Source organism: Lontra canadensis, unplaced genomic scaffold (genome assembly GCF_010015895.1).
Source record: "Lontra canadensis isolate GAN:19392208 unplaced genomic scaffold, GSC_riverotter_1.0 scaffold10, whole genome shotgun sequence".
Lineage (NCBI taxonomy): Eukaryota > Metazoa > Chordata > Mammalia > Carnivora > Mustelidae > Lontra > Lontra canadensis.
The window spans coordinates 19050235-19063527 of NW_022631004.1; the positions used below are offsets into that span (position 1 = coordinate 19050235).

Below are 13293 nucleotides of genomic sequence, written 5' to 3' on the forward strand. Positions count from 1 at the left end.
AACATAGTATAGATTCAAGCATAGAGAGGTCCTTTGTTCTAGTTCACGCAGGCAAAGCCAGAACAAGAATCCTTGATCCCAACATTTGTAGAAACTGCCTATTTCAGCAGAGCTTTTGGTTTTATTTAAAAAAAAAAAAGTCTGCTATATTGATTTATATGCGGTCATTTAAAAATTAAACAAGCTGATCGCTAGCAGGTGACTGATTTGTCTCTGTCTTTAACTTGTCCCATGATGAGTTGCATCTTGGAATGTCTATGCACACCCCGGGCATGGGTTGAAGGAGAATCAAGTTAAGAGTGGTTTGTTTTAGCGGGTCAGAACTGAGCCAACAGAGACAAGTGTGTGTTTGAAAACATATATGTGATTAGGAATTCTGACTTGAATTTAAGTCTATTTTTACCTTGCCTTTCTTAAGGAAATCACTATTCAATCATGGCTAAAACTACTGCTCAGCTATAATTATCTTAAAAGTTTAATTACAAAAAAAAAAAAAGAAGAAGAAGAAGTACCACTCAGTATCACACCTTGACTCAAAACCGCCTCCTTCCATTTTCTAGATCAGTGACCTTGGCCAAATTCCCTAGCGTCCTTAACCCTATTTTCCTCATCTGTGAAATGACCACAATAACAACTATGTCACTGTTTGGTTGTAAATAATAAATGCAACTATATATGTGCAGTGTTTAGTGACAATAACATTTTCAGAGCATTTGCTATATGCCAGTCACTGGACCAAGCACTTCATTTGAATTTATTTATCTCAATATAGTCTTTACAACAACTTTGTGAAATAAATATTATTTCATCCTCATTTAACTGATGTAAAAGCTGAGATTCAGAGAAGTTGAGTAATTTATTCATGGTCACACAGCTAGGAGGTAGCAGAGCTGAATTCAGAGCCAGGCAGTTTGATTCCTGAGGCTATGATTTTAGCTTTTATGAGATGAGTAAATGTTCAGTACCCAATACTTGGAATTGTATTGAGAGAAGAACCATCTCTTTTAATCTGTTATTTAATTTTTAAAAAGAATTTTGTTCAGTTACTAATAAAGTATAACAGTAAATAGGAATGCTTCACAAAATTACATGAATGATGGTTTGTCCCAGATTTAACTTAGTCTCACCTAAGAATTATTTTTTTTATTTACACAAATTACATTGATGATAAAATTGTATAGTTAGTGTCAATGAAACTGAATAATGTTATCAGCACATAAGCTGAGAAATGTATATCAGAAACCACAGGGGGATGTGTTTACTGGGTAAGGAGGACTTAGTTTGGTTTTAGAATATACATATATAGTGTCCTGCAGGTATTTTTAAGTCAAAATGTACATTTGACACAAAATATGAAAAACTATCAAGACACTCTGCTTCAAAAAATACCATACTAATGTATTTTTTCCAGTTTTAACTTGTAAGTTGTATAAAAAGGTAATCACAATAGAGGGGGGAATCTCACCATCTAGTTCAAATTTTCCATCTTCTCTCAAACACATATCTCTATTTATCTGTACTTTTCTTCATTCAACATGTACAAGCACACACTTCAGGTGGCCCTATGCTGGATGGTGGCGATATCCAGAAAAAAAGACTCAGTTCTCCCTTTAAGGGAAGCTGGAGAGACAGAGATAGAGATAGTCATTAGAATAGAGAGATTGGTGTTTCCACTGCAAAATTTTCATAGCTGAGTTGGAAGACAAGTGAAGAAACTAGGAAGGGAATCATCCTGAGGTGAGAAGACAGAAAATGGCAGCGGTCTGAGGTTTGGAGAGTGGGGTAGTTTTTAACTGATTTCACTTCCTAGACTCTAAAGAGGGGCTGTAAGAAGGACATGGGGCATGGAAAGCTAGGCTGTGCCCCCTCCTATGCAGTGCCCTAGAGTTTGGATAGTTTACAGATTTTGAAAATGAGAATGTCCAGACATGACTAGATCTATCAGTTACAATGTTTCCTGGGAGCAGTGTGGAAGCTAAATTGGATTTAGGAAATTTGTGGGCAAAGTAATTTAGGATGTTAACTACTATGGCTATCACAGGAGAAAGTTAAGGGTCTGAACAAAGATGGTGACAATGGAAGCTGAGAGAAAAGGGCCTGAAAGGTTCTCGCTGCCCTAGATCCCAATTCTTCCCATGTACTATAAATACATAAATAAATAAATAAATACCCAAACCAACCAACCAACCAACTCGTTCTCACGTTTCCTTTTCTATCTCACATGTATTATTTACGAATGATCCAGAAGTAATTATTTAGAACAGATATTTATTGCATGACTTTGTGCCAGAAACTGGAAGAGTGCTTTATAGGTATTACCCAGCTTAATTTTCACCAAATTCTTACAGAAACTTCTACTCTACTAAGAAGAAGTCTGGGGCACAGAGAGTTGAAGCCACTTGCCCAAGGTCACACTGCTGGTCAGAAACAGAGGTAAGAGCCAAATCCACACTGTGTGAGTCTGAAGCAGACGTTCTCCTGCACCTGCAGCGGCTTCGGGTTCCTCTGCCTCTCACGGACTGCTTGCCTTTTAAGCTGAATCAGTCCTCCTGTCCTTCTCTCTCATCCTTCCGACTGCTGTCCAATCTATTTCTTTCCACTTAATGTCTTGAACTCCTGCGATACCCATCTTCTCCCCAGCCATGTTCTCTTTAAATTTCAGCCATTTGGTCCTTGTAAATTTATTCACACTGATTCTTTTCTTGAAAAATTCAAAGCATTCCTCCATCTGTTTTTCCCTTTTGCTCCTTAGTCTGTATAATTAACCACTCCTTTCTTCTTGAAGCTATTTTTCCCCATATGTACTGCAACACATTGTTCCCCCCGGCATGGTCCAATGTTCTTCTAGTGGTTCCTTCTGTGATTGGTTCCTTCCTGCTGAGGAGCTTGTCCCTTTTCTTCTCTGTTCTGTGCATGCCACTAGAGGTATTGGGTTTTTGTTTTGTTTCCTTTTTTTTTTTCCTCTGCTGTTCCCTTTCAATATGATCCTTCAACGTACTCTTCACATTGTGACTATTCATTATCATGATAGAATGTAAATCTCTTTTCCTGTCTTAACTTCTCAACATTTTTTGAAGACCCAGTTTCAGATCAACTTGGAAGTCTTTCTTCTGCAGCTTACTGACAACACGTATCTCACACAGCCCTCCAAAACACCTTCGCTGCTGACCCAGTAACCTTCAACCATATCTCCAGTAAACAGCAAAGATGTACACAAAGGATTCATTCTGCTCTTAGTTAAGCCTTTTGCCTGACTTTCATGTCCCCAAATGCTTAGGTTTCTTTGTTCATAATACATGCCAACCAGGTATTAAGCTTACGGAATTAAAATTGAAGCCTGCAGATGATAACAAGAAAAGGAGTGGTTAGGTCAGAAGAACAGCCCATCTTGGATACACAGCTTGTACTCAAGTTCCTGGAGGACTGAGAACCTCTTTCCATTCTGGCGACTCTGAGCCTTCAAAGCTGGTATGATTCAATGAGTAAGCATTCCATTGAGCCAACAGTTCACCAGGCTAACAGCGACTCTGGAAGGTCCTGTGCATGTAAATGATTACCCCCCTTGGGGAGCCCTCTCAAGATGACACACAACTGACACTCCAGTCTCCAAGACCTGGGATTTCAGACATAAACTTAGATTGAGACAAAAAGCAACACCCCTAAGATTTTGCTCTGTTTGCTTGTTTTTTATTTTATTTTATTTTATTTTTATTTTTATTTTGAGGAAGGGGTTGTGAGAGAGGGGAAGACGTTAGGGTAGGAGGAGGAAACCAAGCTCCTGAGCCCCTCCTCTCCCTCCTCTGCCCTCCTCTTCTCAGGGTGGTCTTTGCCGACTGAAGCTTTTTTTTTTTTTTTTAGAAATAACCTTTCTGTTTTTCCTCTCAGCGTCCTGCCAGCCACTCGGCCAGAGTCCAAGGGGAGGCTCTGACCCGAGCTGCGAGTCAGGAGGGCAAAGATCGCGAAGCTTGGCCAGGTGACACAGCCGTGGGTTCCCCGGCGCGGGCTTGACAGTTTCATCCCCGCCCACTCGCAGGAGAGCGCCCGGCAGGGCTGCACGCGCGCGCAGGGGGCCATAAAAGCCGCGGCGGCGCGGAGACGCGGAGCTCGCCCACCGCCCCGGAGCCCCGGCCGCACCATGCACGTGAACGGCAAAGTGGCGCTGGTGACCGGCGCGGCGCAGGGCATCGGCAGAGCCTTTGCGGAGGCGCTCCTGCACAAGGGCGCTAAGGTAAGCGTGGCGCCCGGCCGCGGAAACTTGTCCTCCCACCCCGAGACTCGCGCACCAACCGAAGGACTCCCGCGGGAGACAGGGGGCCCCTCCCGGGCTGCCCACCGTGCCGCTTTCAAAAGCTGCCAAGGCTGACGGTCTCCAAAGCGGCTAGGGAGAGACTCCGAACTTTAACTGCAGAATCTGCGGTCCAAGAGGGGGAGCGTCCTGGGGTTTATTTACTGTTCTTCTGTTTCACTAGCTGCGATGACCTCGATGCCTCCCTCTCCTCTCGTCCGTAGGTAGCGCTGGTCGATTGGAATCTTGAAGCAGGTGTAAAATGTAAAGCTGCCTTGGATGAGCAGTTTGAACCTCAGAAGACTCTCTTCATTCAGTGCGATGTGGCTGACCAGGAACAACTGAGAGGTAAGAGAGGGGAATCAATCCATCAACACCGAACACGCCTTGAACAAGCAACGACCTGAAGGCAGCCCGGGCCAGAGAGCCAGCCTCGCTCGGTGCAGGCAGATCGGCTGCCTCCTGGAGAGCAGCCACTTCTGAACTCCACTAGTTAGCCTGGACTGTTATGTTTCCTACTGACATCCCGATAGCCATAAAAACTAAGGGGGGAAAACCAAGACGGCTTGAGAAATCTTTTATTTTAGTCATTTGGCAGCACATGATGTAATCAAAATTCCTTTATATAGTCAAAGACCAAGTGCTGCTGCAGTGATGACTGAAAGACTGAAATTGCAGATGGAACTTGGAAAGTTGAAATAGGCTAAGGAACTGTGGCAAACAACTCCCAGAAAGCTGGAAGATGCAAAGTTCAATGACAACCAAATGTGGCAATGTTTCCTTTTAAACATACTAGAATGCAAGTTCAAGGATCGTAATCACAGACGTGCTAGATATTTCCAACCCAATGTTCTCTCTGGTTTCCCCCTCTGATATGGTACTTTAAGAATAATAATAGCTGTACTGCAGTGTTAGAATTGCAGAAGAAAAGTTTCTGTCAGACTTTCCTCAATGCTTTCCTGTTTCTGGTCTCCTCCCTTAAAATAGAACAATCTGCTTGTGAGATATCAAGGACAATATTGGTGTGCACGATAAAGAGATTTGGTCATATGGAGCCCTGATAGATTTGTATGAAAAAAAATTTTCTGGAAAAAAAAGTAGAAAAATAAAATATATGTATTTCACAAAGTTTATTTGAAAGAATAAATTGGGGGCACCTGGGTGGCTCAGTGGGTTAAAGCCTCTGCCTTCGGCTCAGGTCATGATCCCAGGGTTCTGGGATCGAGCCCTGCATCGGGCTCTCTGCTCAGCGGGGAGCCTGCTTCCCTTCCTCTCTCTCTCTCTGCCTGCCTCTCTGCCTACTTGTGATCTCTGTCTGTCAAATAAATAAATAAAATCTAAAAAAAAAAAAAAGAAAGATTAATTTGTTAGGCACTTCATTAATCAAGGGGCCAAAAATTTTCCATAAAAGTCATTCTAGCACCCCATCCTTAAATAAACACTGACATGTGAATTTCTTTGAAATGTTGGGATATTCTGTATGAGGATGAAAATGAAGAGGTACCTTAGAAGGGAATGTCCCCTATAGCTAAAGGTAATTGCTTTAAAGGAAATTATGTAATTAAATCTGAAAACGCTAATAAAGACCTATAACTTGAATTACAAGCACAACTAGAAGATATCTGTGAACCACAGTGCTAGTGGAATATATTTTGCCAGAGGATAAAGTTTTGTTGATTGTGCATGATATTTTGGATCAAGGATAAAGTCATGCCAAATTCCAACACCCATGCTGATGAAATAGGAAACAGTATAGATCATCTGAAAGCTATTTCTGCCTGAATTTATGTAGTTTCACATGTGACATTTAACCCTACTTGTTTTGCTTCCCAGTATTTAAAATTAGTATCTTGACTGTAAACACATTCCTTAAGGTAAGTGATTGTGGAGGAGGAAACTCAGACACATCATGAGTGACCAGGAGAAGGCATGTTGGTCATGAGAAATCCACATGTTGTCTGAACATCAGCATTTATTTGCATGTAAGGAAGACATGGCCTTGAATCAAACAATTTTAGGATATAATGCTATCTATAGCTTTTGAAACTGTTTAGGCTGTGGCCAAGGGAGACTTCTTTGAAATCACACAAATACAGAAGTGAAAAGTTTCTTGGAGATGATCTGGATATAACTCATATTACAAATGAAAATAATACAATGTTGAGAGTGTAAGTAAATTATAGAGTCTCCCAAGCTTCTAAATGTCAACAAGAGCTGAATTGTAAATTGTCTGAGCCCAAAATTCTGTGGTATGCCAGAGAGAAGATGATGAATTAGATATTGGTAAGGGCAGAGTATAAGGAATGCAATAGAGACCAGAATGAGAAAGAAAATTAAGGAAGCAATTAGATTTATGAACTTAACAATCTAATTTTCTATAAGATGGATGTGATTTTTGAAGAGTAGAACATGCTTCAGGTGGAATGCCAAAAAAAAAAAAAAAAGTATTCCTTAGATGTTTTCTGCTAGAGGGCCTTTCTGGAATCAATTTGAGATTTCAAGCAGTTTAAAAATTCCATGAAAAAGTAAACAGTTTTTATTTTGTTGTTTTCTATTCCAGTGTGGTACAATACTGTATATAATGCCCTTTGCAATATTTTTGACAATTAACTTGCCTAGTAATTTATCTATTTGGGAACTGATGAATCCATGCCCTCTTCAGTATGTGTGGCAGTTGTTAATAATTCTAAATTTTATTCAATCAAAATAAAGTTTGTGTGGATTTACTGTTTTCGAGGAACTCATAGATGGGCCCTAAGACCAGAGAATACATTCTGGTATTTGGAAGAACAGCCATGATTGTTATCTAAAGCCTCAGGTAATAGAGCTAGAACCAATGGTAAAAGGCCCAACAAAAGTGTTTAAATCTATAGAACTCTTGTCAAAGCCTGCTTTGAGAAATAATGTGTTTCCTGATACAAAAGTGGTAAAGCCAAGTATGAAATGGCTGAGGAAGGTTTACAAGGACTGGACTGGGTACGTGGATTTTAGACAATGTAATGGATGAACTTCTGGCCTGAGGATCTATGCAGACTTCACCAGGTCTAACGGAGATTTTACACAAATGAGTAATACAAAGTAGCAATAATAGTGAGAAAGAGAAAAGAATGAATAGTCAATATTGAAGTTACAGTATCCAAATCAACTGGATGAAAAGTATACTTTTACTAGCTGGGGTATCGGACTCTCTGAAATGATCATAAGGGATCTGAATACATGAGACGACTTGTGTTTAATATAACAAATATTAAAAAAAGGATTTTTGTCATAGTCTAAGCCACAGAACTTCGGTAATTTCTTCAGAAAAGAATTTTAGAGTCTGTGAGTGCACATGAGTCAGGGTAGGGGGGAGGGAGAGAATCTTCAAGCAAACTCCCACTGAGCACAGAGCCCCCAGCGGAGCTCAACCTCACTCAACCTGAACCCAGGTCAGATTTTCAACCACCCAAGCCACCCAGGCACCCCAGATGATGCACTTCTAACAGGTGTCTAGGTAATGCTGTGAATACTGTTGGCTCACAAACCATGCTTCGGGAAGCAAGGCATTAAGTCTCAGTCTAAGAGCATATTTTTTATTACAAAAGTAGATAAATGAAAATTAATTTCAAGACATAGGGTGGGATTGAAATGTACATATGGAACACAAGACCGTATCTATAATGTCTTTTTCTTTCTTTTTTTTTTTTCTTAGATACCTTTAGAAAAGTTGTAGACCACTTTGGAAGATTGGATATTTTGGTCAATAATGCTGGTGTGAATAATGAGAAAAACTGGGAAAAAACTGTGCAGATTAATTTGGTAAGCTATCTTCGCCATGTTTATTGTCTAAACTTGTGTAATAAAACAATGCTTCTAAAGAAGGAAAGGTTCTTACGTTCATGGAATCAATACAATGACTTACAACATAGAAAAAGGGAAGTTGCAGAAAGCTGGAAAAGAAGCATTTCCTTTTACAAATGGGAAGACATTTGAGGCTTCTAATTATGCAAATAAATCTGTCTTTAAAATATTAAAAGGAAATATGAAAAATAAAAAAACTGTAGTTTACTGCATAACTTAGATGTGAGCAAACTGTGGTCCATAGGTGAAACTAGCCTGCCACCTGTTTTTGTATGACTTAAAGCTAAAAATGGGTCTTACATTTTTTAATTGTTGAAAAAATGTAAAAGTAATATGAAATACATGAATATATGAAACTCAAATTTCAGCATCTATAGTTTTCTTGGAGCACAGCTCTGGTCATCCATCTATGTATTGTCTGTGGCTACTTTTTGCTGCAACAGCAGAGTTGAATAGCTGTGACAATGACCCCATGATGTGCACTAACTAAACTATTTACCATCTGGCCCCTTACAAAAAATTGTTTGTCAATCCTGGCTTAACTTGTTTAAAAACTAAGTCTTAATTTAATTCCAGAAATGTAACAGAAAGCAAGATTAAAGTGACTGTTACTTTGTAATTATTAGGATTTTTATCTGAAAGTCGGTGTGTGTGTGTGTGTGTGTGTTTGTGTGTGTGTTTATGTATAATTTCTACAATGTTTGATGATCAGTTAGCTCTTAAATTACAGAACTGTAGAATTAGAAAATAAAATTTCTCTTTTATCCTCTGTATCACAAGTTGATTGGTTATCCCATTTTATAAACACACTTGACATAAGATGTTGGGGTTCAGTAAAACTTAAGCCTTAGCCAAAGAAAGCTGTAAGAGCTAGGCTGTGTGGAGGGGTCACCCTGCCCTTGCTAAGGTCATTCTACAAGTCTTGCAAAGCAGGTATGTGTCAAGTACAGAAGGACCACTGTGTGTGTATCAACATACAGGGAGTGGCCCCCTACTTCATGATAAGCTCCTTAAAAACAGAATGTGTTATGTTTTTTCTTTCTTTCTTTCTCAGTAATCAACACAATATCTTGAAGATAGTACTTAGTCAATAAATATTTGTCTTGAATCTATATTCCCATGAATAATTTCTTAACTCTAATAACTTGATGGGAGTAATGAAAATTACACTACCTCACGAAAGAGCTGAACCACTTTGATAAGGGTACAAAGTTTCTCCCCAAACTTGACAGATACCTGAAGTTCTTTAATTGAGAATGAAAGGTACTCCTTCCAGCTCTTTTTAAAATTTGTCCAGTGTTCCTAGATATCATCAGTTTTCAGAATAACCTTAAAATTTATGTGTCAAATTTCTCCCAAAGTCTTTCTGGGATATGTGTGTGTGTTTAGAGACCTGACCTGTCAACATTTATGTTAAATTTGTCTCTTGCTGACAGTATAGCATGAGCTCTTATTTTTTTAAGTCACATCTGAGCATATCTACATTTTATATTTGTGGATTGAAGCCACTTATACTTATTATCACCCTTTATTGGGATTTATGTCTTACACTTTTGTTCATGTTTTATTTTTAAATTAATCTTTTAAAGACTTTATTTTGGAGAGAAGAGAATGAGTAGGGGGAAGGGCAGCAAGAGAGGGAGAGAGAAAGAGAAACAGACTTCCTGCTGAGTACAGAGCAAGATGTAGGGCTCAATCCCAAGACCTGTGAGATCATGACCTGAGCTGAAATCACGAGTTGAATACTTAACCGACTGAGCCACCCAAGCATCTCTTCAGTTCATATTTTGAATTTACTAAGTTCTCTTTTTTTTGTTTTTGATCTTTTTCCATTCCTTTCTTAAATTCCACTGGATACCTATTAATTCTTTTCTGCTGATAAGAAAATTGAACATTTTATTTTATTTATTTTTTTAAGATTTTATTTATTTGAGAGAGAGAGAGAGAGAGAGAGCGCGTGCATGCAAACGAGTTGAGAGGGGAGGGGCAGACAGAGAAGGAGAAGCAAATTCCCCACGGAGCGGGGAGCCTGACTCAGAGCTGGATCGCAGGACCCTGGAATCATGACTTGAACCAAAGGCAGATGCTTAACTGATTGACACACCCAAGCACCCTGAAAATTACACATTTTATTAATCTTTGGTGGTTGTCCCTGACTTATTATGAACCATATTTCATTGCATCCTTTGGTTGCCAGATGGAAAAAAAAAAATGAATTGAAAACTTCAGGAATATTTAAGTATATTTTTATAAACTTAATGGCACTTTCCACAACCACATAAAGTGACAATAATTTCTTTGCATCAAGCTCTGCTAGTGAAAAAGCATGAATCACACAACAATTTTCTCACTACTGATATTTTTAATAGTTTCATCTGTAATATCTATAGATATTTCATAGACAAAGATCACTACATTATGAAGTTCCTATATTCGTTGCATTCATAATGGACACCTACTATGTCTTTTCCTTAAGAAATCAGTTGTCAGGGTGTCTATGTGGCCCTGTCAGTTAAAAGATTAAGCATCTGCCTTAGGCTTAGGTCCTGATCCCGGGGTCCTGGGATGGAGTCCCTCATTAGGCTCCCGGCTTAGTGGGAGTCTGCTTCTCCCTCTCCCACTCCCCTCTCCCCACTTGTGCTATCTCTGTCTTTGAAATAAACAAATAAAATCTTAAAAAAAAAAGACAGAAATCAGCTCTCAGAAAACTGCAATGATTTGAGTTAATATAAAGAACATGAAAATAATGAAGACATTATCACAAAGAAAATGGGATTAGAATTATCAATCTTCATCTGGCCGAGAGGGCATGTTTGCTCTAACATGTCCTGAGTGAATAAACACTTCCTGCAGGCTAGAAATTCTTATAATATCTGCAAATAGAAGATTCTAGAAGACCAGGAGAATTTTATTTGACTCCTTTGGTTACAACTCACTGTCTTGGATCCTTCCTCATTGAAATTATCTGGCCTTTATTTTTCTTCGAACTCTGCTGACATAGGGCACTCCTTAGCTTAACTCCAGGAACTAATGACATTTATTTAATTTACATCTAGAGAGCAAGATATAACCTTTGTTACCTATATATAACATGTTACTTCCCCTCCTACCTGCAACACCCAGTTCAAGACTAGATTGGAGTCTGACCTATCATTATCCTTCCAACTTGATTATCTTGTTATATAATGCAAATATTTGTGTTTGGTTTATATATTTTTTAGACTCTGGATGTAACTTGCCTCCTTTCACGAGACCAGGCATGTTCTGTTGCATGTTCCTCTATGTTCTTGTCTCTGTTAGAGTAACCACTTAGTTAAAGGACTTTACTACGTATCTCTTCCTCTTCTGGAATCTTGTATGCCCTAATGATACCTATAGGGCTTACAAATTTTAAAATTTTATTAGAATTACTTTTATACCTGTGCAATTTATTCCAGTAGGCTATAAGCTCTTTCAAGGCATAAAATTTTTGTTTTGTGTACAGAGTAGATGTTCAATTTATATTTACTGGAGACATAAACTACCATTCTATGATATTTTACATACATGGATATTCATTTTCGTATTTTAATACAATGTTTGGTTTATTTCCGAATGCATCAGTGTTGCCAAGCTCTACCATTTGTCCTTCTACTTTTACTACTTACCAAACTTACCACTTCCTTATCCGTAACTTAGCAGAACTCATCGCTCTTCCCACACAAGGGATACATTAAACCTCTTCCCATTCTTTTGTTTTCATTAAGCTATTCGGTGCTTCCTCCTTAATCTGAAGCCAACTGCAGTAGCTTTATTTATAGCTACCCAGAGCTCATTAGGAATGTTCAGGGAAGACTGAATCTTTGACTATCAAAGGTTACTCTGGCAATTGGGCGGGTGGAGGTAGATTTAACTTTGAATATTGATAAGCCCATTCTGTAATATACTTCTTTACTTTCTGATCTTTAAGAAGCCTGAATAAATTCATTCCCATTCATATGGGATTTATAATCTAATTTGGATATGTAACTAACTTATTGAATCGCTTAGTGTACTCAAATAAAAACGAAACAAAATAGATGGCTTATTGTGATTGATTATTTTTTTCAGAAATATAAGGGTTGACAAAAGATTTGTACTAATAAGAGTATGCATTTAGACTCCATCAAAACTAGATGACAGTTCTGAATTTAGAATTCATGAACTTTTATTTCATGTCTCTGGTCTTCAATTTCCCAGTTGTAAAAGGATGAAGATAATTTCCTTACCCGGAAGGATGGTTAAGCTTAAGTAAGCCCTAATTTACATGAAGTATCCAGCAGGCTACTACATAGCATCACTCAATAAATTATATTTCTCCTCCTTACCTTTTCTTCATTGTCACAATCTCATTTATATACAAAGTGGGTTCCTCTGTCGTACTCTGCCTCTAAGGAAGAGTTGAGGAGATGGGGAGAAATGTGGTCAAATGTACTCCTGTTTCTTGGCTCCAAAGGATGCTGATTACAAATTAAATTAGTAACTGCTCTCTGTTTTGTTACTCCTATTCCATAATGTTTAAAGATCTAGTGGAACTATTATGGTTAGGCAGAACTTGCTAAATTTTAAGTAGCTCTGCAAAGGGGAATACAATAATATTTCTCATATTAAAAAAAATGAAAAAAGACTGAACACAGAGAAACAAAAGCTGAAGAAGGATTTCAGAGAAAAAAAAAAGTGGTCACCTGTATTAGTACTCTTCAAGAACTGGGCTGAAGAAAAGACAAGAAACCTTAAAGGCAATATTTTATGATTTAGATGACAGAATTTTTAAAATGAGAGTTAAGAGTGTAGCACAAGAACCAGAAATAAACTAAAAGGAACCTCAGAAGGGAGGGAGCTAAGATAAGGAAAATGATATATTAGGAAATTTCAGCAGTGAATACATGTACATGTGTTTTTTGTATATAGGTTATGGAAATATATATATAATATATAGCATATTATGTATTATATATACAATATATACTGCATTGCACATATAATACATGATTTAATTAATTAATATTAATTAATTGTGGTTAATTAATATTAGCAATATAATTAATATAACATAATTAATATATTAATATGAATATATTTAATATATATCCATATATATTAAGAAGACATGACACCTGGTAAGAGTTAAACAAATATGCTATTACCAT

The 13293-nt window shown here is 38.1% G+C and overlaps 1 protein-coding gene across 1 annotated transcript in view; it reads left to right on the forward strand.

Annotated features, from left to right (window-relative positions):
- Positions 1-3975: 3975 nt before the first annotated feature.
- Positions 3976-13293, forward strand: part of HPGD (15-hydroxyprostaglandin dehydrogenase) — a 28713-nt gene continuing 19395 nt past the window's right edge. Inside the window, exons 1-3 of the mRNA XM_032855759.1 lie at positions 3976-4228; positions 4510-4633; positions 7977-8083. Coding sequence (XP_032711650.1) covers positions 4136-4228; positions 4510-4633; positions 7977-8083 — 324 coding nt within the window. The 5' untranslated portion in view covers positions 3976-4135. The remainder of the gene's footprint in view (positions 4229-4509; positions 4634-7976; positions 8084-13293) is intronic.